We start from the raw sequence: 22629 nt of genomic DNA on the forward strand, positions 1-22629 counted from the left end.
AATTCACCCATGTAAATATGCCAGAATTAGTAAAAAAAAATAACTACTTTTCATCTGCAGTCCCTTGGCAGGTGACAGAACAAGACATAAAACAGCCAACACTGATACATCCCTCATTCACTATAAATTAAAAAATTAAAAAATACACATAATGATTATGACATAAACATCATCAAAACAAATAAACAAGCAAACAAACAAACAAAAAAGCAAATAGATGAATTATAAATCATTCCTAAATACTTGAATTCATTAACAATATCAAGCTCCTGTCCTCGAGGGAACACATTAGAATGTGACACCTTCATATTTTGTTTAGTGAATGCCATGCAGACTGTCTTTTTAGTGTTTAGGTAGAGGTAGGACTTAGTCAGCCAGTCATCAATATGAATCATCGCAGATGTAAGTGTGGGTGCTATCTCTCGGTAGTTTTTGGCATGTGTGTAGATTACAGCATCATCTGCATACAGCTGAACATCAACATTTTTACATGCATTGGTAGTTCATTTATGTACAGTGTGAACAGGACTGGACCAAGTATGGAGCCTTGCGGGACCCCTACTGGACATTCACAGAATGGAGATTTTGAATCGTTAACACGAGCACATTGCTTTCTAATGGACAAATATGACTGTATCCAATGGAGAGCTTGTTCAGAAAAATTTAAATATGCTAGTTTAGATAAAAGAACTTCATGATTAACAGTATCAAAAGCTCGTTTTAAGTCGAGGAAGACCACACCAACATAGGAACTCTTATCTAGGTAGCCTTTGACCTTTTCCAAAAACAAACAGTTGGCTGTTTATCTGGGTTGTTTGGCCCATTCTTTGGTGGTACTGACAGTGCATTTGTAAAATAGTGTTGGGTGAGAAGTTGTTTTGGTGGAAATGGATGCATAAGGAAAGTGTGTCCAGGAATGAAGATGACCAAATCCCTGCATAAGAAGGGGCAGCTCTTGAAGACTGATGAAACCGCATCACACAAGGAGGAAAAACTCTATCAGTTCCATGTACAAATGCCACTGACTAACTGTGGAGCCAGAGCGTATCTCAGATGGACTGAAAGACAGTGGAATTAGATGAGTCTATGTTTATGCTTGTCCCCAAGAAAAAAAGGACCTCAAGTTCTAAATGTCAAAGATGAAAAGACCATCCAGTCTCTATCAGTGACCATTTACCAGACCATCACATGTGATGGTCTGGGCTGCATCAGTGTCCACATGGCTGACCTGCATATGTGTGTAGGAACCATCAATGTAAAAGAAGAGATTAGAATTGAAGATATTCACATATTCATTGAGTACACTGCACCTGCGAGAAACCTGTGGTTTGCATGTCTGACTAACCATCTTAGCACGTCTTAATGAGTAGACAGATAATATTTATCAACAGTGACTTTTAAGGGGAAAAAGAATGGGAAAAACTGAAGATGCAGTGGCCCAAAATTGATCTTAAACTTAAAGTGGGAAACTCAAATCAGTTCTGCTTGAGGAAGGTCTTCACAGACTAATGGGTTCCCCAGAGTCAGGTGGACTATTGTCTAGTGTCCTTTGTAAATGATCAGTTTAACAGTAGGTTCAACACTAAGACTCTCCATTTGTGCCGATATATCCCACAATCCAGCTGTCGGTCACTGCACCTGGGTCAGCCTATATAGACATTTTCTGAAGGTGTGTTAAAGGACATCTGAACTACTTCTGATGTGTATGCAGTACATGCTCTGTTCAGAACAACTTGGATTGACTGTGTAAGAGCAGGTAAATAGTAAATATCACACTTAACCTAGAATGGACCTAGACTTTCCACAATTTACACATAAGCTAAATGCAGTCGTAGTTAAAAGTGATAACTGAGAGTGATTCACTGACAAATACTGGAGCACAGATTATAAATGTTAAATTTGAGTTTGACTTTTAATACAATGAAGACACATTGTTCTCAGACCTGTAACACTGGTGTATAAGGGTTAGAATAGAATAGAATAGAATAGAATAGAATAGAATAGAATAGAATAGAATAGAATAGAATATTTTTATTGTCATTGTACACCTGCAGCAAAATTATATGCAGTCCCATCAGTGCAAACAAGCATAAAATATCACTACTATGAGAAGGATACTAAAAGTGCTTTGTGCCTCTAAAACTGACTAAAAACAAACCTACGTGTATAAAAACATACAGCATCACATACAGCTGGTAATTCAGGTATTGCACAGACCAAAGGATATTACATTATTCTGCATTATCCATCAGTAGTGGTATTGAACATCTTCTTTATCCTGTATGTATATCACAACTCTGTTAGTATAATGAACAAATACCTGTAAATTATATCCATAGAGTGTCGCTGATGTTGATTATGTGTATAAATTGTTTGTATAATTGATTGCTGTATATGACAGTGAGCCACATTTGATATGCCCTTCACAAAAACGCCCTGAACAGACACAATCAACACTAGACTGGATTTGACTGAATATCACACTAAATCTGTAAATACATTGCTATAATCTTTCTTGGTTTAAACGTCTCCTGGTTTTGGTTAACGTGTACACATGAGTGGAGCAAAAACAATTTACAATTTTGGGGACTAATTATGTGCTATTCTGTTTTTTAAAAAAATCTGTGATCAATTATTTCTGAATGCCAAATTCCTAAAATGCTTGAGGAAGATTGCCACAGTTCCTGTTTTTATAATGTCAGTCATGAGTTTAAACAATTATATGGACAAGTTGTTTTGTGTCCAAATACTTTCATTTCTCTCCTTTTTTTGGACAAATTCACTGGTAATTGAAGCTTTTTGCTGGAACGTGTGTTAGTAGAAAAACATTGTGCAGATGTTGTTGAAGGATGCATGAATATCAATGTAACTTTAGTGAGGATGTTGAGTGGGTGTGGGGGTGGAATGCGGGCCTGCTGGATGCCAAAGGGTTACAAACACAGGAAAACAGCGAGAGAGTGGTTCAGAACAGACCCTGAGCTATGAGCACATGCATGTTGTCATGGCAATGCCTGCTGTGTGTTTACGTCCTCCAGGTGCCAAATTTGACACTAGATGGTGAAAAAAAGTCTTTAAGCTTTGCAGTTACAAATTATTATTGAAATTTATGATACACCAGGACACATTTTAGGAGCCTTCCAAGGTTTCATCCAGGATGAATGATGCTGATGTGAGGCAGCAGCAGGTGGTTGGTGTTTATTCCTCTTTTTCCTCCTGAGGATCCTTAACCTCTCCTCCTCCCACGCAGCAGACCTCCCAGGCGCTCCTATCCTCTCCTTTCCACCGGAGGCACAGATGCTTTAGAGTAAAACGGGAGATAACTGTGAAGATGATGACGGCAGATAAAGTGTGTGAGCAACATCACAACACCATCGTCGACACAGAGGAACGCATCCACAGGACAGCGTGAGCACAGCTTTGGATTTACAGTTTACAGCTCATTACTGATCCAGGTATTTTTATTTTTTTTTAATTTAAAGCGGCAGCTATGTGTCCACGTGACATTAACCATCTATCATCTCTGAATGAAAAGTTGTGAGAAATAGTGAAGTTTTCTTTGGTTTCTGCAGCGTCTTGAGGGAGGACGAGCGGAGGAAGACGGAAGGAGCTGTTTCCTCATGACTGACTGATCATCCAAACTCACACACAGGGTATTTATTGGAATAATGACTTTCCTTTTGACTCAAGGTTGGCTCATAGGGTTTCATTTGGAGAACTGCAAAGACAGAAACCAGTCTACAAAAATAAAAATATATGTATATCATTAACAATTATTTGATCACTTGCAATTTTTCAGTATAATTTCAATCTTCATCCCGGCTGTTTTATTTTCTCTTCCTGAATATTAATTGCTTGTGTATTGTTTTTCTCACATCAGATTTATGTGTTGCTTATTATTAAGAAATGGAGATTTTTGTTGTCACTAATTTACATACAGCTTCTTTACTATATCTGCAAGGCAAACATTGTGGCAGATTTTTGCTTCACATTTGCACAAAACAAAAAAGAAAATCCTGATATCTTTTACATATAGAAGTCACATATGCTGTATAACAGATGATGACTTTTCACTACTTTGTCTCAGTTGTTTATTAATTATTGCCAAAGCTGTGTGTATGCATTTTACATGAACAATAATCTTCAGTTCCTGTAGTCCATTTATATAATAGGTTTTAAAGTAATGCTTTTCAGACAAACAATGATGTTCACATTTTCTCTTTTTTACACTTTTTTACAGCAATTTTTTTTTACAGCAATTTTACACAATTGACGCAGAAAATTGACTTGAAAATGTTATTATGCAGATATGATGATAATAATTCAAAAGCAGCTGCAGTCTGTGCATCATCAGATTGTGCCCAGGTCTTGCCATATTTCTGTAAAAATGGAAGCACTTGTTATGCACATTGTAGTGTTGGGATCAAAAAATATTCTGTTGCTGTAAAGCTTATGTTCAGAGGAAGTGAATCTACTGTGTGGGCAATAATGCTGTGGTTCAGAGATGGATTTGTTTAATGGTTCTCAACAACAGTACCACAACTGAACCACAATATGATATTTATATCAACTATAACACTCATAATTACCGACACATGTCTATTGCCACATTAACTCATTATTTGAGCTGATACTAAAGCTTTGATACTGATCAACTAGTTATTTTCTTGCAAAGTGGTTTCATTTACTCTTAACTTAAAAGTATTGTATGCCCTCAATAGTCGCTGTTCCATTGGACATCTGCGCAAAACTTTACTGATATTTACTAAATGTCAAAAAAACAGAAGTGCATAATGTCAGTTTTTCCATTAAATCACAAATGCGATGATTTGTTTATTTACTATCATGAGATGACAAGAGAAGTCATTCCATAAACATGGCGACGAATGGAAATATGGTGTTGATTTACAGATATATTCATTATTATTATATATTACCCCTCTATCTCAAACTAAATTAAAAAATGATCGGGTTTCCTGGTGTGTCCACACATACCGCGACATGTTTCTTCTTCTTCTTCACTTGTTGTAACATACGTCAACATTTGTTTTTTTTTATTTTTTATTCACGTGACTCTAGTTGTGAAAAAAGCTCTTTCCATTGCAGTTCTGCATGATATACCATTTGTGCTACGCCTGAAAAACCACCTCTTGCCAGCGCAAAAACTTTTAATTGAAAAATGAGACTTCTAGCAAAATTGTAGTTTTTCCATTAGGTAAATTTTTATGCGCAATTTGAGGGTCAGTGGAAAAGCGACTACTGACAAGTTTTTTTTAGTTTATTGTTCAGTCACTTTAATAAGGGCATCAAGGATAAAACCCAGGAAACTAAATTATTATTAAAATGATCTTATTAAATAAGACATATTAAATCTATAAAACTAAGATGACACCACACTCATAGTGGTCGGTTAAAATACCCAAGGTTGGGTTATTTCAAATGCCCAGTGCAGGGTAAGATATGGACAAACCCAGCCTTAGATTCTTTAAACCAACAAATCAGATTATGGCTTCTACTCACAAAAATGGGTTAAAAATGCATAAACTGTTACCCCTCATTCATTGGCTTTTTTTGTCCTTCATCAAAATTAAAGCAAATAACAGTAGTGATGGTAGTGGAGCAGCTAACGAAACTGTGTGAAAACTAGGAGAACAAGCTAGCCAGGTCATTTACCCAAAAATTTACTCAGAGAAAAAATATTTTGGCGCAAACTACCATGTATACTACTGACCAAACAGGACCCCGCAGATTTGATATAATAACTTGCACTATACTGCTCACAATCAACAGGTTAACATTAGCATAATGGGAGCTCATTTGTTGTGTTAGCTGAACTGGTTGGATTATGTTGGTGTGATGTTGGTTTGATAATCTTACTGCTTTCTGGTAGATTGTGTCTCGTTACTTCACAGTCTGTGTGAAATTGTGATGGATGGTGAGCTTCACTTTGAGGTCGCATCTCCAATCCAATGTTTTAACAAACGATAAGTCACACCTTCCTAAACTATGACCCACAGACCTGGAAACCACAGTTTGGGCTGTAACTGGCAAAACCTAGCATTTTAAGTTTGCAGATTCTAATACTTTTGACTGTCTTTCCATCTTAACAATTGTTGTAGGTTTATATTTTTGGAACAACTGTAGAGAGCAGCCTCTTGGGTCCATGTACCTCTGGGGGGGATCAGTGGATCAGAGGATGGAAACTACATGTATAGATCTGACTTTGGTGAACTTGTTCTGGAACTCCAAAGGTCTAGGCATTGTGTGTGTGCGTGTGTGTGTGTGTGTGTGTGTGTATGTGTGTGTCTGTGTGTGTGTGTGTGTGTGTGTGTGTTTGTGAGTGTGTATGTGTGCGTGTGTGTGTGTGTCTGTGTGTGTGCATTTGTGTGTGTATGTGTGTGTGTGTGTGTGTGTGTGTGTGTGTATGTGTGTGTCCGTGTGTGTCTGTGTGTGTGCATTTGTGTGTGTGTTTGAAGGTCAGGCTATATGAGAGGCCTTTTCATGTCTGCTTTATGACAGTGGAGCAGTCAGACGTCCTGTCATTGTGCCGCTCAGCCTCAGACCCTCACACTCCTTGTTCCAACTCAGCCGTCCACGCTGTGAAACGAGTGTTACCTGACATTCATCACACTGACTGTTTGACACACACTCCAAACCATGAGTGGTGAGTAAATGATGAGCAGCTGGTAAAACTTATCGTCTTATTGTTGAATTATGATAACAAGGTAGTGGATAATAGAAGTTTAATTTACTGAGAATTGGTTTTAGTCTCAGAAATGATAGATGGATGATGAGATGTTTGTTTTAATTATCTCAGAGACCTCAAACTCTTTATATGTTGCCGTTGAACAATTGCATTCTTTGCAGCTTTGTTGTACTGTAGAACTATTGTGTTTTAGAAAGAAACAGTAGATACGTGCCTCAGTAAGACTCTTGTGTTCTCAGTATATTTAACATGTCAGTCTGAAGTGGCTTTGTACTGAAGTGTGAAATGTGTTGCAGTAGCTGCATGTCTTTTGACCAGCAGTGTATCTGAAAAGGATGAGCTAAAGCATCTGAAGAGTCAAATATTTTAGTATGATTTGTCAGATAAAAGTTTGCAGTGTTGTTGGATTTATGGTTAAGCTATATTTCTTAAATGATCGAAAATATGCATTTTGAGTGTGGTATTTGTTGGATGTCTTCATGTTTTCCTGTTTTAGATTGTGTTTCCTTGGCGTCAGTGGAATGTTAAAGCGTTAGCTGATCTTTTATTGGTGGATGTGTGTGTTGTTAGACAGAGAAGTGTCAGTGAAATGACTGGAGCTGAGCAGCTGAAACTAGTTCTGGCGGCTTTAAACTGAATTTGGACTGCTGCTTTGGAAACTAGACTGACTTAAAGTTTGATTTTATTTACTAAGTTTAGTCACTTTACCAGGGTTTTACTCAAAAAAAAAAAAAAAAAACAGGCTGTAAATATTATGTTGACTTAACTGTGTTTTTGTTTCAGTGCTAAATCTAATCTAAACAAAATGTAATGATACAATACTGAGCCAAGTTCACTTTGAAAAATGAAAAATAAGACTTTGAATATATTTGTCTAGTTTTAAATTTTAACTCTAAAACTCTCAGTTGAACAGAAGTTGTGTCGAGGAGGGTTTGATTTGGTTTTGTGTGACACAATGAAGAACAATGAGTCTAAAGAGGTTAGAATAAGTCTATATGATATTAAGTGTTAACTATTAAAAGAACATTTTTGTTACTTTTTTCTTGTTCCTGTACAGTCCTTTCTAAAAGAACACTGAAGCAGTGAAATTCTTTTCAAACCAAACAGAGATCACTGACAAAAGAACAATTCTGCAGCATGTGTCGTTGTGGGACATCAGTGTTATAATGTATTAATATGGTTTTATGTGAGTGCAGTGTTTCTGGATATAGTTTATATACAGGCTTCAGTTTGACCCATCAGAAAATGAACGAGGTCTTGCAGAGTCTGACTGAAGGACAGGTGGACTGAACACCTCTGATCTGAGGATGTCAACTTGAGAATTTTATATAGAGCTGGCGACATAAAGTAATCCCAGATGTTCAAATCTCATCACGACTGGAAGGCTCAGGATTATGTTAAAACAGGAAGTGGCCTGTTGAGAAAGTTTCCCTCCCAAAAAGCAGATTTTTGTATAATAACAGTAATAACTAGAAGCACTCGGAGAGTGCAGACCTCCGCCAAGGCTGATCAGTGGCCCCCCCCGTGGGCCCCCCCACCCCCGATCACCACCAAAATTTAATCATTTCTTCCTTATCCCATTTCCAACAAACCCTGAAAATTTCATCAAAATCTGTCCATAACTTTTTGAGTTATGTTGCACACTAACGGACAGACAAACAAACAGACAGACAGACAAACAAACCCTGGCAAAAACATAACCTCCTTGGCGGAGGTAATAATCCTACTATATAATGCACGTCCTGTGTCCGGCATTTGTACAGATTTTCCTTAGCCTTCACAGGCCCGATCACTGCCAAACTTGCCAAATGAATAGAAACATTACCTGACTATCTACTAGGCACAATTTTATGTCTGTATTCAAATGTTGTGAGGTATGCTGGGCGATTTTAGCCTCTCTCTACTTTGAATTCTTCATCCCTGCCGCCATACTTCATTTTCAGAGGTGGTTATGCTGCCGTTCATGAAATTTCTACTGCTAGCAGACGATGCTACAATGTGAAGGCTGCAGTTCACTACCGCTGTATGAATTTAATCATGCTTGACAGGCCAGACAAATACATGCTCTTCCTTTCATGCCTCATACGTTGGCTCAAATTATTACCTGCACAATGTATGATTAAATGTTAGTTTACAAATGGATAGTGGTGGCAGACAAGTTCTACCTATCATGCTATCATACGATGGCACCACGGGTACAATGCTGTTAGTAATAATAATAATAATAATAATAATAATAATAATAATAATAATAATAATAGATAAGATTTATGTAGCGCTTTTCTATGAATGCATACTCAAAGCGCGTACTATGGATCCATTACTCATTCATTCTCACTCTGATGGTGGTAAACTACATATGTATCCACAGCTGCCCTGGGGCAGACAGATGGAAGCGTGACTGCCGGTTCACGCCTATGGCCCCTCCGACCATCACTGAACATTCATCCGCCGGTGTGAGTAGCAGCACTGGAGGAAAGGAGGGTGAAGTGTCTTGTCCAAGGACCCAATAGCACATGACCAGGACAGAGCGAGATATATATATATATATATATATATATATATATATATATATATATATATATATATATATATATATATATATATATATACATATATATATATATATGTATATGTGTGTGTGTGTGTGTGTGTATATATAGATATAGATAGATAGATAGATAGATAGATAGATAGATAGATAGATAGATAGATAGATAGATAGATAGATAGAGATAGAGATAGATAGATGTGTGTGTGTGTGTGTGTATAGATAAAGATATATATGCATAGGTACATTTTTATATGTATTGTAATCAGGACTTCATCACAATTAAATCATATACCTCAGCTCAAAAACATGTTTTAGTCTTTAGTATCAAAGTTGCTTGATACTGGATTCAATTACAGTTAAGTTATACCTAATTTTGCATTTTTTTGAGACAATGTATTGATAATTTCATTGTGTTATGTGTCTGTCTTAGTTTAATGATATTATAATTGCTAAAAGTTATCATTCTTGAAAAATAGATCAAATTAACTAGTTATTTAGATACACTGGAATTTTAAATTGGATTTATTTTAATATTACATGAATTTTAATGAATATTTAGTGAATCCGACTGTCTCTTAACACATTTTGACAGCATATTTCTACTGGCAGTACTTGAACTTTGTTTCAGTTGACCTTTTTCTGTAACATCTTTTTGCATCTTTAAAAGCTGCTAATTTCAGAGGAGCTGTTAAGTTAGGATTTGCTTTTACCTTTAATTCACTGTGTATTTGGCTCCTTGTGTAAATAAAGGAATTAGAAACAGGAAGCAGCTGTGATACTGTGGGCTGTATTCATGCCAAAGCTCACCAGAGAACTTACAGATAAATGCTCTGCTTGTTTCACTTAAAGACTTATAATCACACTGTTCTGATGTTTTCCACTGTGTAAACCCTCTGCTATTGTTCTCACCTCGCTATTGTTACTGCAGATTGCTCATTTTAGTATTAATAGAGTCGACTCTCAGCACAGACAGGAATGGTGAAACATGCTCATCAATCTTTCAGACTGGCTGTGATGCATTGTGACTCTGTGAAAGCTGATTATTCTGCATCTTGACAGCAAGTTAAATAACAGGGTTGGATTATCCAGAGATCTGCCTACTCAACAATGGGTCTTTTACGCTGCATGTGGGACGTATAGATAAATGTGAGCCTCAGAACAATGAGCTTAAAAAAAATAGAAAATCAATAGACAAGAATGATGCAAAGAGAATAGACTGAGTCTTTGGAGATCATCTGGTAAGTGTTTATCCCCCCAAGGAAATATAAAAATAAAAGGGTGTTTGAGCTGCAGGGAGTAGAACTGATGTAAAGGAGCGACAGAGGAAGAGGGCGCCTTTACTCAACAGTGTTGGTAACTGCTGCCAGTCAAGTCTGTTTGCAGAGGGTAGTTCAGTAGACAGCATTGTAGCCTACTTAGATAAGGAGAAGTGAGAACAAGAGCCACGTGTTACACAGGAACGTTTTTTGTTGCCCAGCAGAACGACACGGTAAGATCACACCAACTCTCTGTTGTCACTTTATGTTGTAATTACAGATCTTAACTTTCAAGACTCAAGAAAAACTGAACATATACTGAAATGAGGATATAGAAACAAGAACTGATGGTATCAGAAAGTACCAAATACAGCTTTAGTTGTAGAAGAGGAACAATACATAGTGTTTGCTGCATTTATTCAAGGTCACTTTCAGTTTTCTGTCAGCTGTTGGCAATTCTAAAAGGACAAAACTGGTGCAGTGTCCTGATGTCAGTCAGCATTTAATGTTATTGTTCAGCAGTAAGTGTTCCATCCTAATTTATATGTGTCCAAATGTGCCTGTTTATACAGTTAGGGTAAGGGAAGTGGAAGTCAGAAAACAGCCATTCATGTCATTAGTTGTTGCTAAGTTTTTAGAGGAGCTATGAAATATTGTTCATAGGAAACCATTTTTTATTATTCTGATACATTATTTTCTACATGTTTTATTTTATTTATACAATACTAATCATATTTCACTTTTCAGAGCATTAAGTGATGACCCCCAAACAAAACTAAGACATACAGTAATAATTGTTTATGATTGTAGTAAATCAAGTTGTTGCTTTCCAAAAATGCCACCAAACTGAAATTTCTGCTTATTTCATGGCCAACAAAATTTAAAATATGTATCATATTTGGTTGTGCTAATATATTTATCACAAATGTTTCTTCAGTCTTTTCTGGAGAAGCCTGTTTATTTTACTTAAAAATGATTTATTTAGTATTTCTTTTTTTTTTTTTAACAAATATTGCTCACTGGCACCTGTTAAAGTGCTCTGCTTTGCTTTGTTGATATTTTTGAATATTCATTTTACACATATGCACTGTATAGATTTAATAAAGAAAACTATGCTGTTGTTTGTTTTTTTATCATTTTCTGATCATCTTCACTATATGGTGACATTTCATTAACAGGAAAAAATCATTTATAAAATCTAAACAAATCAAGCTGATATTTTTTGGTCATATCACCCAGCCCTAGCTCATACTTATATTGCCCACAAAAACAAAAACAAAAAACCATTATGTTGTGTTGAACTTCCTTCAGCTTTAATTTGGATACATATACAATGTCTCAACATTTATTTTCATCCATAGTTGCGTTCATTTTTCACCCAGATCGTGTATTGATGATGGAGAGTCAGACCAATGTGCAAATTCTTTTCATTACATCCCAAAGATCCTCAGTGTGTTTCTGGTCTGAACTCTGTGGTGGACAATCCATGTGTGAAAATAATGTCTCATGTTCTCTGAACCACTTTTTAATCCTATGATGAATCCTGACATTGTCGTCTTGGAATACGTTTGTGTCATCAGGGTTTATTCAGTTTCATTTGACCTCAGTTTGTGGACACATAATGTTACTGAACCTAGACCTGAACCAACCCCAGACCATTACACTGACTCCACAGGCTTGTACTGTAGGCACTAGGCATGATGGGTAATCACTTCATCCACCTTTTAATGAGAAATTAATTTTTAATAATTTCCTTAAGCTTCACGTGGGTTTTATTTGGTCATCTGTTCTGGTCTGTTAGATGTATATCAGTGTGTGTTTATTTGTGCTTAAAATCCATTTCCTCTAGTTTCCCACGAGACCTGCCTCCTGGACCAGGTGTTGGAGCTGATTATGAATGAGAAGCCGCCAAATAGTGCCAGTCTTTTCCTGAACGAGGACGCAGACAAGCCCCCCCGGCCGGAGAAAGGAGACCTGAGGAGACGCCTACGCAGGGTCATGGAGAGGAAAGCGAGCAGCATGAAGGAGAGGATGAGCTCCATCAGCACCGACACCGTCAAAGGTTTCCTCAAAAGAAACCTCTTTGTGCTTTTCACTGTTGCTGCTGTGGCTCTGGGTGAGTATAAAGAAAAACAGCACTTTTTATTAGCACTTCATTTGACCTTTTACAATTTTACTTTCCTCTAAATATTTACACTGTGTGTGCACATTTTTCCTTCGATGTTTGTGTCTAGGTGTAATCCTGGGCTTTGCTCTACGCCCACACAACCTGTCTCTGAGGGAGATCAAGTACTTTGCCTTTCCTGGGGAGCTGCTAATGAGAATGTTACAGATGCTGGTGCTGCCACTCATCATCTCCAGTCTGGTCACAGGTTGGTAGTAATGAGCAAAGGAGAACAAACACACAAGAACCACAGCTGGAAAATTAAATTGATGTATATTGTGCAATACCGCTGATGGCCACTAGATGGTGGCTCCAAAAAGCCTTGGCTCCTTTAAATTTACACTGAACCTCTCTGTAGAAATTCTATATCAGTCATTTATTACCTCCGCCAAGTGTAACAGCATAGGTTATGTTTTCATCAGGGTTTGTCTGTCTGTCTGTCTGTCTGTCTGTCTGTTTGCAAGATAACTCAAAAAGTTGTGGACAAATTTGGATGAAATTTTCAGGAAATGTTGATTAAATTTTGGTGGAGATGGAGGGGTGGTGGTGATGAAGTTTTCAGGAAATGTTGATACTGGCACAAGGAACAAATGATTCAAATTTGGTGGCTTTGGGGGGGGGGGGGGGGCGGGCGATCTGCCTTGGTGGAGGTCTGCGCTCTCCGAGTGCTTTTCTGGTTCTGAAATTGTTATCATTTCACAGTCTCATTCACTTTACTGGACCCTACAAGTGCACTTATATTCAACTAAATAATTCCTTTGTTAATACTCACAGAAGACTTTGAGTGACAGGTGTGATTATTGATATGCCCACCTGCACAGTCCGATTTCTGTTCTGAATAAAACATATTTTTGTGACAGGCAGCTCAAAGGTGGTATGAAAAGCATGTACATATGGTAATAGTAATTAAATTAAAACACTATGTCTAATTTTTTATTATTATTATTATTATTATTATTATTATTATTATTATTATTGATTTATTTCGAATTTGGATATAATACAAGCTTCCTGATTACTACTATTTGACTTCTTTGCACAACATAATATAGAAATGAAAATTCAAGGAAGCATAAAATAATGATACATGCAAAAAGAAAAAGAAAAAACAAAGTCGTATTCGAAAAGGGTGAGAAGAAGCGTAGCTTATTAGCTCTCACCCCTTTGTCTAAACCAACAATATGTACACATATACATACATACATATATACACCCATATACATACACATCTATCTATCTATACATATATACATAATGTATTGTAAAATTTTGAAAGTTTGCTTTATTAACCTAGTAGGGAAATTCCGTCTCTGTATTTCACCCATCATAATACACACACTTAGCATTAGCATTAGCACATATTGACACTGAGCTGAAGGGGAGGTAAAAACCTACCTGACATGGAAAGAACAGGTAAATTCAATACAGTCAGATTCGTCTTGGAATGGAACCCTGAACCTTCTTGCTGTGATGCTAACCACTAGAATCAGAATCAGTATACTTTATTAATCCCAGGAAGAAAATGTTGATTATATGGCATCACATTAAAATATCATTATTTACTCTAGTTGTGTAATGGCTATAGTTAACCTACTTCATATTTTGTTGAAAGTTCAAAGCCTTCTAATTATTAGATAATGTTTACTTCCCTCTTTTGGTAAAAGGTGGTCTCGTGTACCCTGTACTATTGGAAACAATGAAGCTGCTTTTGTTAGCATCTAGAGCAGTGGTTCTTAACCTGGGTTCGATCGAACCCTAGGGGTTCAGTGAGTCAGTCTCAAGGGTTCAGCGGAGGTCAAGACACACACTCGACTCATTAGTCGGGTGTGTGTCGGGCTAGGTCCGTGTATGTAAACAAACGGCTTCAGAGACTCTTTCTCTGATTGACATCCAATATACGTGGTGTATTGTTGTTGCTTATAGCACTACAACACATCCGGAAGTGTTTATAATCTCTTCCACTCGTCTGACGATGAATTATTTGAGTATTTTCCACATCGTTATGACTTTTGCTACTTCCTGTTAACCACGGAGGCAGCCATGTGTAGCGTTTGTTTACATTTTTTGGTCACCACACTGGTCAGTTACAATCATGTGACGACTGACGCACCGTCGCGGATGGAAAAAATTGTATTACGCTAAAGCCGTCAGTCACACTGATTTGCAGTAAATATTCATTATTATTGTAGCCTGATGGAAATTAGGTGATGGTGTGTGTTAAACTGTTAAAAATGATAAATAGCATAAATACAATAAGTTCATTATTGGAATACATAAGGTTAAAAATTAAAACCATTTCAGTGTGATTGTATTAAAAAAGGTCATGTCTTTGTGAAAAGGTATGTAATTTGTTGTGAGTTCATGCACTGTATTGGTTTTGTTCTTTGAACACGGTGATGTTAATGCACGGTTCATTTTGTGCACTAGTAAAACATATACCTGTGTCCTGAATTTGAAAAAAATCATATTTTATTTTTTAATAAAGAAGGGTTCGATGAATGCGCATATGAAACTGGTGGGGTTCAGTACCTCCAACAAGGTTAAGAACCACTGATCTAGAGGATCTGAACAGTTCTTCTCATAGCTGCCACTCAGACACTTCTAGGTTATTTCACTAAGTCAGGAAGCTTCCAAAGCAAAAAGGACTATATGAGCTCAGCCTTGGTTTTACAAATCCAATGCGATTGGAAAAAGTCATGGTAGCCCTGGCCACTTCTTATATAAAGTCTAAGGGTCAGATCCTAAAATGGAAATACTACTACAGGGGATCATTAAAAATCAGCAGCAAAAAATACAAGTTAAATCAAAAATAATGTGCATATACAGAGACACCCAGCCAGTCCGAAGTAAAAAAGAGTAAAAGAACTTGCTGCATTTCAAGTCCATTCTCAGATGAACACTCTATGTTGCAGGTATTTCCTCCCTGGACAGCAAAGCCTCTGGTAAGATGGGGGTCCGTGCGGTGGTCTACTACATGGTGACCACCCTGATAGCTGTGTTCATTGGCATTGTCATCGTGATGATCATCCGGCCAGGTAAAGGCAGCAGAGACAGTCCTGTGGCTAACAGTGGGAACATCGAGCCAGTTCAGGCCGCTGATGCTTTTCTAGATCTCATCAGGTAAATCTAACCTGAACTGAATGATTCATCAAATTAAAGGCAGGTGTTTTTGTCTACTTCCAGTTGTAACTTTTCATTAAAATTGGTCTGATTTAACATATTAGTTTGATATCAATGGAAACATTTACACAGCAAGAAAAAGAATTTGTGTTAATGAAAGAAATTACTCATTGTATTTGATTTTATTAATTACCAGCATGTGTTATTATGACATTTGCAGTGTGCTTTTTATTCATTTGGCTTTGTGAGTGAGTGCAGGCTAATATTTCTCATCTTCATATTAGGAACATGTTTCCTCCCAACCTGGTAGAAGCTTGTTTTAAACAGGTGAGGTTTTCTCTTCCTCAGTTATATAATAAATGTTCTAATTGTATACTTTAATGTGTAATAAAAACAGAAAAATTCCAAATACACTTACCATTCTCTGTTTCCAAAACTTCACTCAAATATCAATGTGACTACTGTAAAATATTTGGCTTCAAATTTCACTTCAACATAATTTATGTGTATTTTTTGGTTTCATTTTTATGCTTTCCCTTTCCTCTTCCAGTATAAAACTGTGTACAAGAAGATTGTACACACACGAAATGTGACAGTGACACTGAACCTCACAGAGTCTGTGAACATGACGGATTCCAACCTGAACCTTAGCAGAGTCCTGCACACCATCCAGGTGGGCGACCTCTACCCTGAATGTGAACATTATGCTGTTCACACTTAGTTCAAATCAAGTCATACACACTTAAACTTGACATCTGTGCATGTCATTGTTAAAGTAAATATTTTGAAACATTTGTTCTTTAATATAAGTTCACTACAACCCAATACATCTTCCTCATACATGTTCGATTTAACTTGTCAGTGGGGATTTGGATGTTCATGTGATACTTTGTTGAACAGGAGACAGTGGAGGAGACTGTTCCAATGTCTGGCTCCTCCGGTGGAGTCAATGCTCTGGGACTGGTGGTTTTCTCCATGTGCTTTGGTCTGGTCATTGGGAACATGAAGCAGCAGGGTCAGGCTCTGAGAGACTTCTTTGACTGCCTGAATGAAGCAATCATGAGGCTGGTGGCAATCATCATCTGGTCAGTAAAGACACACCTTCTTCACTCAGCAAGCACAGCCCTTCTCTCTGCAGGTCATTGTTGTTATTTTTCAATAAATAAGTTTAGGTTGCTTGTATAATATACTGTAAATGTTTTGCTGATACATATTGTATTTATTGTAATGGTTTTCTTGGCATTGCCTAGATGATTTTACTACTGAGAGCAAGCTAAAGTCAAAAGACAAAAAAAAAGGAAGGTTTAAGCTGGTTACCAATTTGTTGTCTCTTTGTCCTTACATTCCCATTCATCTGTCGGATACATGTCACCTCCCAGGTACGCTCCGGTGGGTATCCTGTTCCTGATTGCAGGGAAGATTGTTGAAATGAAGGATCTGGCAGAGGTTGGCGGTCAGCTGGGGATGTACACCATGTCGGTTATTGTTGGTCTTCTCATCCATGGTCTGTTTGTGCTGCCGCTGCTCTACTTCCTGGTTACCAGGAGGAATCCCTATAGCTTCATTGGTGGTCTGCTCCAGGCGCTCATCACCGCCTTGGGAACTTCCTCCAGGTGAGTGACTGGTGGTGGAAATAATGTTCTTTTTTCTGTTTAACAGGATATCAATCAATCAGTATCAATAAGGGAATGCATCATGGTGTGTTATATGTTCTGGTGCCAAATGTTGTCCTTTTTTATCAAAACACTCAGTACTCTGAAGAGTTTCCACTGCCAGTTTGACTCACTACTTCTTGGAATGATAATATGGAAGTTGGAGCCAGTTTGTGCGTTACAAACTAAGGCTCTAAAGACTTTGTGTACATTATTTAATTTCAGCTGCCAAAGAGTTTGAAGCTCACACCATATTGCAGTGAATAAAAATATAACATTTTTTCTGCTTTTTTTTTTACTTTTATGAGTATTTCTTTTATGAGTATTTATTTATGAGTATTTATTTCTAAGTTGTTTTGATGTATCAGAGATAATTTTCTTACTAAGTATAAATTACTGCACGATTGCTGTATCTTGATACCATTGTTATTCTGACATGATATATAGAACCATGCAAGTAAAGTGAGAGCCTTGTTTTCTTCTAGAAAACATTCATTCAGCCCAGAGTGGCTGGGCGCATCCTTACGGATAGGGTGAGGAGCTCAGTCACCAGGGAGGAGCTCGGAGTAGAGCCGCTGCTCCGCCACGTCGAGTGGGGCCAGCTGAGGTGGCTCTGGCATCTGTTTCGGATGCCTCCTGAACGCCTCCCTGGGGAGGTGTTCCAGGCATGTCCCACCGGGAGGAGGCCTCGGGGAAGACGTGGGACATGTTGGAGAGACTATGTCTCTCGGCTGACCTGGGAACGCCTCGGGGTCCCCCCGGAAGAGCTGGAGGATGTGTCTGGGGAGAGGGAAGTCTAGGCATCCCTGCTTAGACTGTTGCCCCTGTGACCCGGCCCCGGATAAGCGGATGAATGTTCATTCATTCATTCATTTTCCAAACCACCTAATCCTCAAGAGGGTCTCAGGGGGGCTGGAGTCTATCCCAGCTATCAATAGGCAAAGGTGGAGTTCACCCTGGACGTGTCACCAGTTCATCACACATACATTTACATTTCTAAACCAATTTCAGTCAGTTGTTTTTAGATGTCTCAGAAACATGTGTTTACAGGCCAGTCTTGACCCATCTAATACAACTTCTCAATTAATCACAGCAGTGGGCTGAAGTGACCAAAGGGACATCTCTGTGTTGCTCTGTTGTACTGATTTTTCCATCTTTTCATTCAATCATCTAATGGCATAATTTTGCATAACTGAACAGTAGTCGTTCATCTCTCTTTGCATGATACAGTTCTGCAACTTTGCCCATCACATTCCGCTGTCTGGAAGAAAACAACAGGGTGGATAAACGGGTGACACGTTTCGTCCTACCTGTGGGTGCCACTATCAACATGGATGGTACCGCCCTCTACGAAGCTGTGGCAGCTATTTTTATCGCTCAAGTCAATGACATGGATCTAAACTTTGGACAGATACTCACTATCAGGTAAGTTGAGTATGTACCATACAGTGTAAGTCAGGGTGTCCAATCCTGGTCCTTGAGAGCTACTATCCTGTATGTTTTAGATGTGTCCCTCTTTCAACACACTTGATTCAAATGATAAGCCTATCATCAAGCTCTGCAGAAGTCTGATAACAACCATCAGGTGTGCTGGAAGAGGAAAACATCTAAATCATGCAGGATAGTAGCTCTCAAGTACCAGGGTTGGACACCCCTGGTGTAAGTAGTTACTGGATAGACTGAAGGAAAGGAAGGAACTTAATATAAGATCTTAACCTTACTCTTACTTTTTTACTCAGTGAAGTAAAAAACTGATTGTGATTTAGTCAAAACTGATATGTGTGCAATCAATAGAAGTAGTAAGTTTCCTTATCCTTGGCCCATGCTGAAGCTTTCCACCAAGTGTCATGAAAATCAGCCTGTTAATACTGTTAACAAGAAGAGAGTCAGATAAACAAATGGGAACAAAACATAATGTTCTTCTAATTATGAAAGTGTGAAAATGGTATACTCCTCTTGGATAATTTAAGATATAGTTGGCTGTAATGTGGCTGCCGTTGTAGAAAATATGTTCCTAATTTTCCATTTCATCATGTGCCTTTACCACTCTGTTAATCCCAGAAGAACTGTGCATGTGCAATTTGCCTGGTTGCCTTTATTAAATGTCTTCACTCTTCTCTCCATCTCTCTGCCTCCGCCCACTCAGTATCACAGCAACTGCTGCCAGCATCGGAGCAGCAGGCATCCCTCAGGCTGGCCTGGTTACTATGGTGATTGTATTGACATCGGTGGGACTGCCCACAGAGGACATAACACTGATCATCGCAGTAGATTGGTTCTTGTGAGTTATCACTAAATGCCAGCTTGAAGGGGATTGGTCTGCTGTTCTGTGGGTCTGCCAGCCTAAATGTCATTGTAAAGCTTCAGAGAACCCAGAAGTCCCACCACTACAAAGGTTACTGATGCATTATGCAGAGTGACAGATTATTAGAAATCCTGTTTTAAGTCTCACATTTCAGACATGGTGGTGGAAGTGGTGACTTTTAAAGTAGATGAGATTTATATTAAAAACTACTGGATTGCAAATGGTCTAGTTTGGGTGATTTCAGTAGACCAGCATGTTAGGGTGTGTTTTCTACACAAAAAATAGCTTAGATAAAATACATGTACAAATACTCCAAGGCTTACTGACTTTGTTCATCATATTTGTACTGACTGACATGTAACACATATGTATGGAATAACTAGCTGGCTTGTGACCACTCAGGAAATTGGCAAACAAGGTAGCTGATTTTCTATTCATTTCAGAATGAACAGAATGATTTTGTCACTGTATAATTTATAATGTATGCCACAGTTGTACCACATACATTTTGCACATTACTGTTTACTAGTTAGTTGATGCTAACAGTTAACAGGCTAATGTTACCTAAGGTGAGATTGCTTGATGTGTAATCTGAACTATTTAAAAATTACATTTCTATATTTGTACAATTTTACTGTCTAACCATTTTGTGGTAGATTCTGGAGCAAAGGAGTTTGAAGTTTTGTTCTGGTTAAAGCTGAAATACTTTATAGTTGTTGGGTTTTTTTTTTAGCATCACTATCAATCACTGATCAGATTCTGTCAGCAATGACCTGAATGTGACTATACTGCCTTAATAGGAGGCTGTACTTTTCCATAAACAGCATGAATCTGTATTAGGCCATTTTTGCAGAAGGAAGGTGTGTAAATTTTGGCATATTTTTTCCCCCATGTATTCAACTCTTGCAGCTTCAAGTCAAAGTCTCTAATGTCAAGTCTTGACTTCAGGCCACATCTACAACCAACTGACCAACCCAAACTGACCAAAAAGCTTTAAATGTAGTATTTCAGTTATTGAAACCACTGCTGTTTTTTTTTAGAATGTGTATCTCTACTGTGAGCTGGTTTTACATTGTACTTCCTTTGTCTGATTGTGTTTCTCTTTTGTCCCCCTCAGGGACCGCTTGCGTACCACCACTAATGTGCTTGGTGACTCCCTTGGAGCTGGTATTGTGGAACACCTTTCCCGTGGAGAGTTGCAAAATCAGGATGCTGAGGTGCGCAACTCTGTAATTGAGGAGAATGAGAAGCCCTACCAGCTTATCTGCCAGGAAAATGACTCTATGAACCACCACAACAGTGAGACAACAATGTGAAGACCAGACCCATACAAGGACGTCTTGTACCAAGTAGAACAGAACAGAGTAGAGCAGAGTAGAAGAGATTATAGCTCTATTGTCCTGAGGGTTGAAAATTGTCTTTGGTTTACTAAAACATAAACACCTGATACAAGACCTGTTCCATAAATTTAAATGAGTTAAGTTTTTTTTTGTTAGTCTGACAGTAGATTAAAATTCCAAAATTCAAAGTCAACATATTTCATTCTTACTTTGGTGAAAATTCATTCTAGGAGTTCACACACTGAACCTTGGAACATATAAACATATAAAACCATTGTACTGATTGTACCTAAATTAAAAATCACTTCAGCAGGACATTTTCTTTTGCTCACCATCAAAAACAATGAGCACCCCCCCCCCAAAAAAAAACAAAAAAAAAACAATCACTGAACCAATAGAAACACTAAACACAAAAAATAAATGTCAGCAATCCAATGTGAAAATATTTTACTGCTTCTTGTTGATTACGATTTACAAACCAGAGCGCTTTAAACCTTTGTCCTGAAGATATTTACTTAAATTCTGGATGAAGACAGTGTTCAGTGTCATCACTGATGGACTAACATTCCAGCAGTATTACACATGTGATGGTGTTGATTGTCAAACTTATGGTCTTTCCAGCAGATTAGCTCTCTGACCCAGAGATGGTAAACACCTGCTTGCTCTCAGTCCGGCTAAAAATCACTCATTCCAAAACATTTTAACTTTTTTACTGATAAAATCACTTTAGTTTGTTGTCATTGCATAGTCCTAGATACTTGAAAGTAACTACTAATAACACATTCATTGCTTGGTGCTTTCATGCTCACTCAAAGACACTTAGAAGTTGAAACGATGCAAGACACTAAAAAAAGCCACATCGATCACATGTTAACACACTGACAGATCGATGAACTTCTGGATGTGAAAAAGACTATTATAACCCTGTCATCAGCAAATATGAACAATTTAATGCAGCAGGAATTATGATTGTAGTAAAACACACCTGCATGTTTATAATCATCTAATTGAACACCACAGATGCCCACTGACCCACTGTGACTGATCAGTGACTCCACATCCAAAGACTCTGACCCAGACTTACCCATATGTTCACTGCCTTTTGGAACAGTTTTCTCTGGAACACTGTGTTGTAGTGGTAATGGGACAGACAAAACACAATAGTTTTGGGTCATCTCAGACAGCAGAGGATTCCAAGAGTGCTATTTTTGCTGTTGCAGACCCAAATACTTCTTTACCTCAAAGTGAAAAACTTCTGTGAAAAAGTTATTTGAGGCATTTTGGTTTTCACTGTTTTTTTTTAATGTCAGTCCCCATCAGTATAAGAAATTCAGTCAAAGGTATTTAAAAAAAACAAAAAAAAACAAAACATTTTTAGTATCACCATGTTTTCAAAGATAAGTTTAATTTATGATCCATACTAGTAGTGTTGTAGTCAAGACCACCTTAACTGAGGCAAGGTCTAATGAAGACCAGAGATTATTGAGACTCAGATAAGACCAGTACTTCAAGGTGCCGAGATCAAGTTAAGAACT

The 22629-nt window shown here is 37.8% G+C and overlaps 1 protein-coding gene across 2 annotated transcripts; it reads left to right on the plus strand.

Moving 5' to 3' along the window:
- Positions 1 to 3587: 3587 nt before the first annotated feature.
- Positions 3588 to 21070, plus strand: slc1a6 (solute carrier family 1 member 6). 2 transcript variants are annotated; one of them, XM_030133147.1, is made up of 11 exons: positions 3588 to 3650; positions 12363 to 12629; positions 12748 to 12885; positions 15590 to 15797; positions 16082 to 16124; positions 16348 to 16470; positions 16698 to 16882; positions 17177 to 17410; positions 18680 to 18874; positions 19596 to 19730; positions 20872 to 21070. In XM_030133147.1, the coding sequence occupies exons 2-11, from the start codon at positions 12407 to 12409 to the stop codon at positions 21068 to 21070; spliced, it is 1683 nt and encodes a 560-aa protein (XP_029989007.1). In that variant the 5' UTR covers positions 3588 to 3650; positions 12363 to 12406. The 2 variants fall into 2 exon arrangements, with proteins under 2 accessions (XP_029989007.1, XP_029989008.1); XM_030133148.1 differs by lacking the exon at positions 3588 to 3650 and adding an exon at positions 10705 to 10746.
- Positions 21071 to 22629: the final 1559 nt, after the last annotated feature.

Source organism: Sphaeramia orbicularis, chromosome 4, assembly GCF_902148855.1.
Source record: "Sphaeramia orbicularis chromosome 4, fSphaOr1.1, whole genome shotgun sequence".
Lineage (NCBI taxonomy): Eukaryota > Metazoa > Chordata > Actinopteri > Kurtiformes > Apogonidae > Sphaeramia > Sphaeramia orbicularis.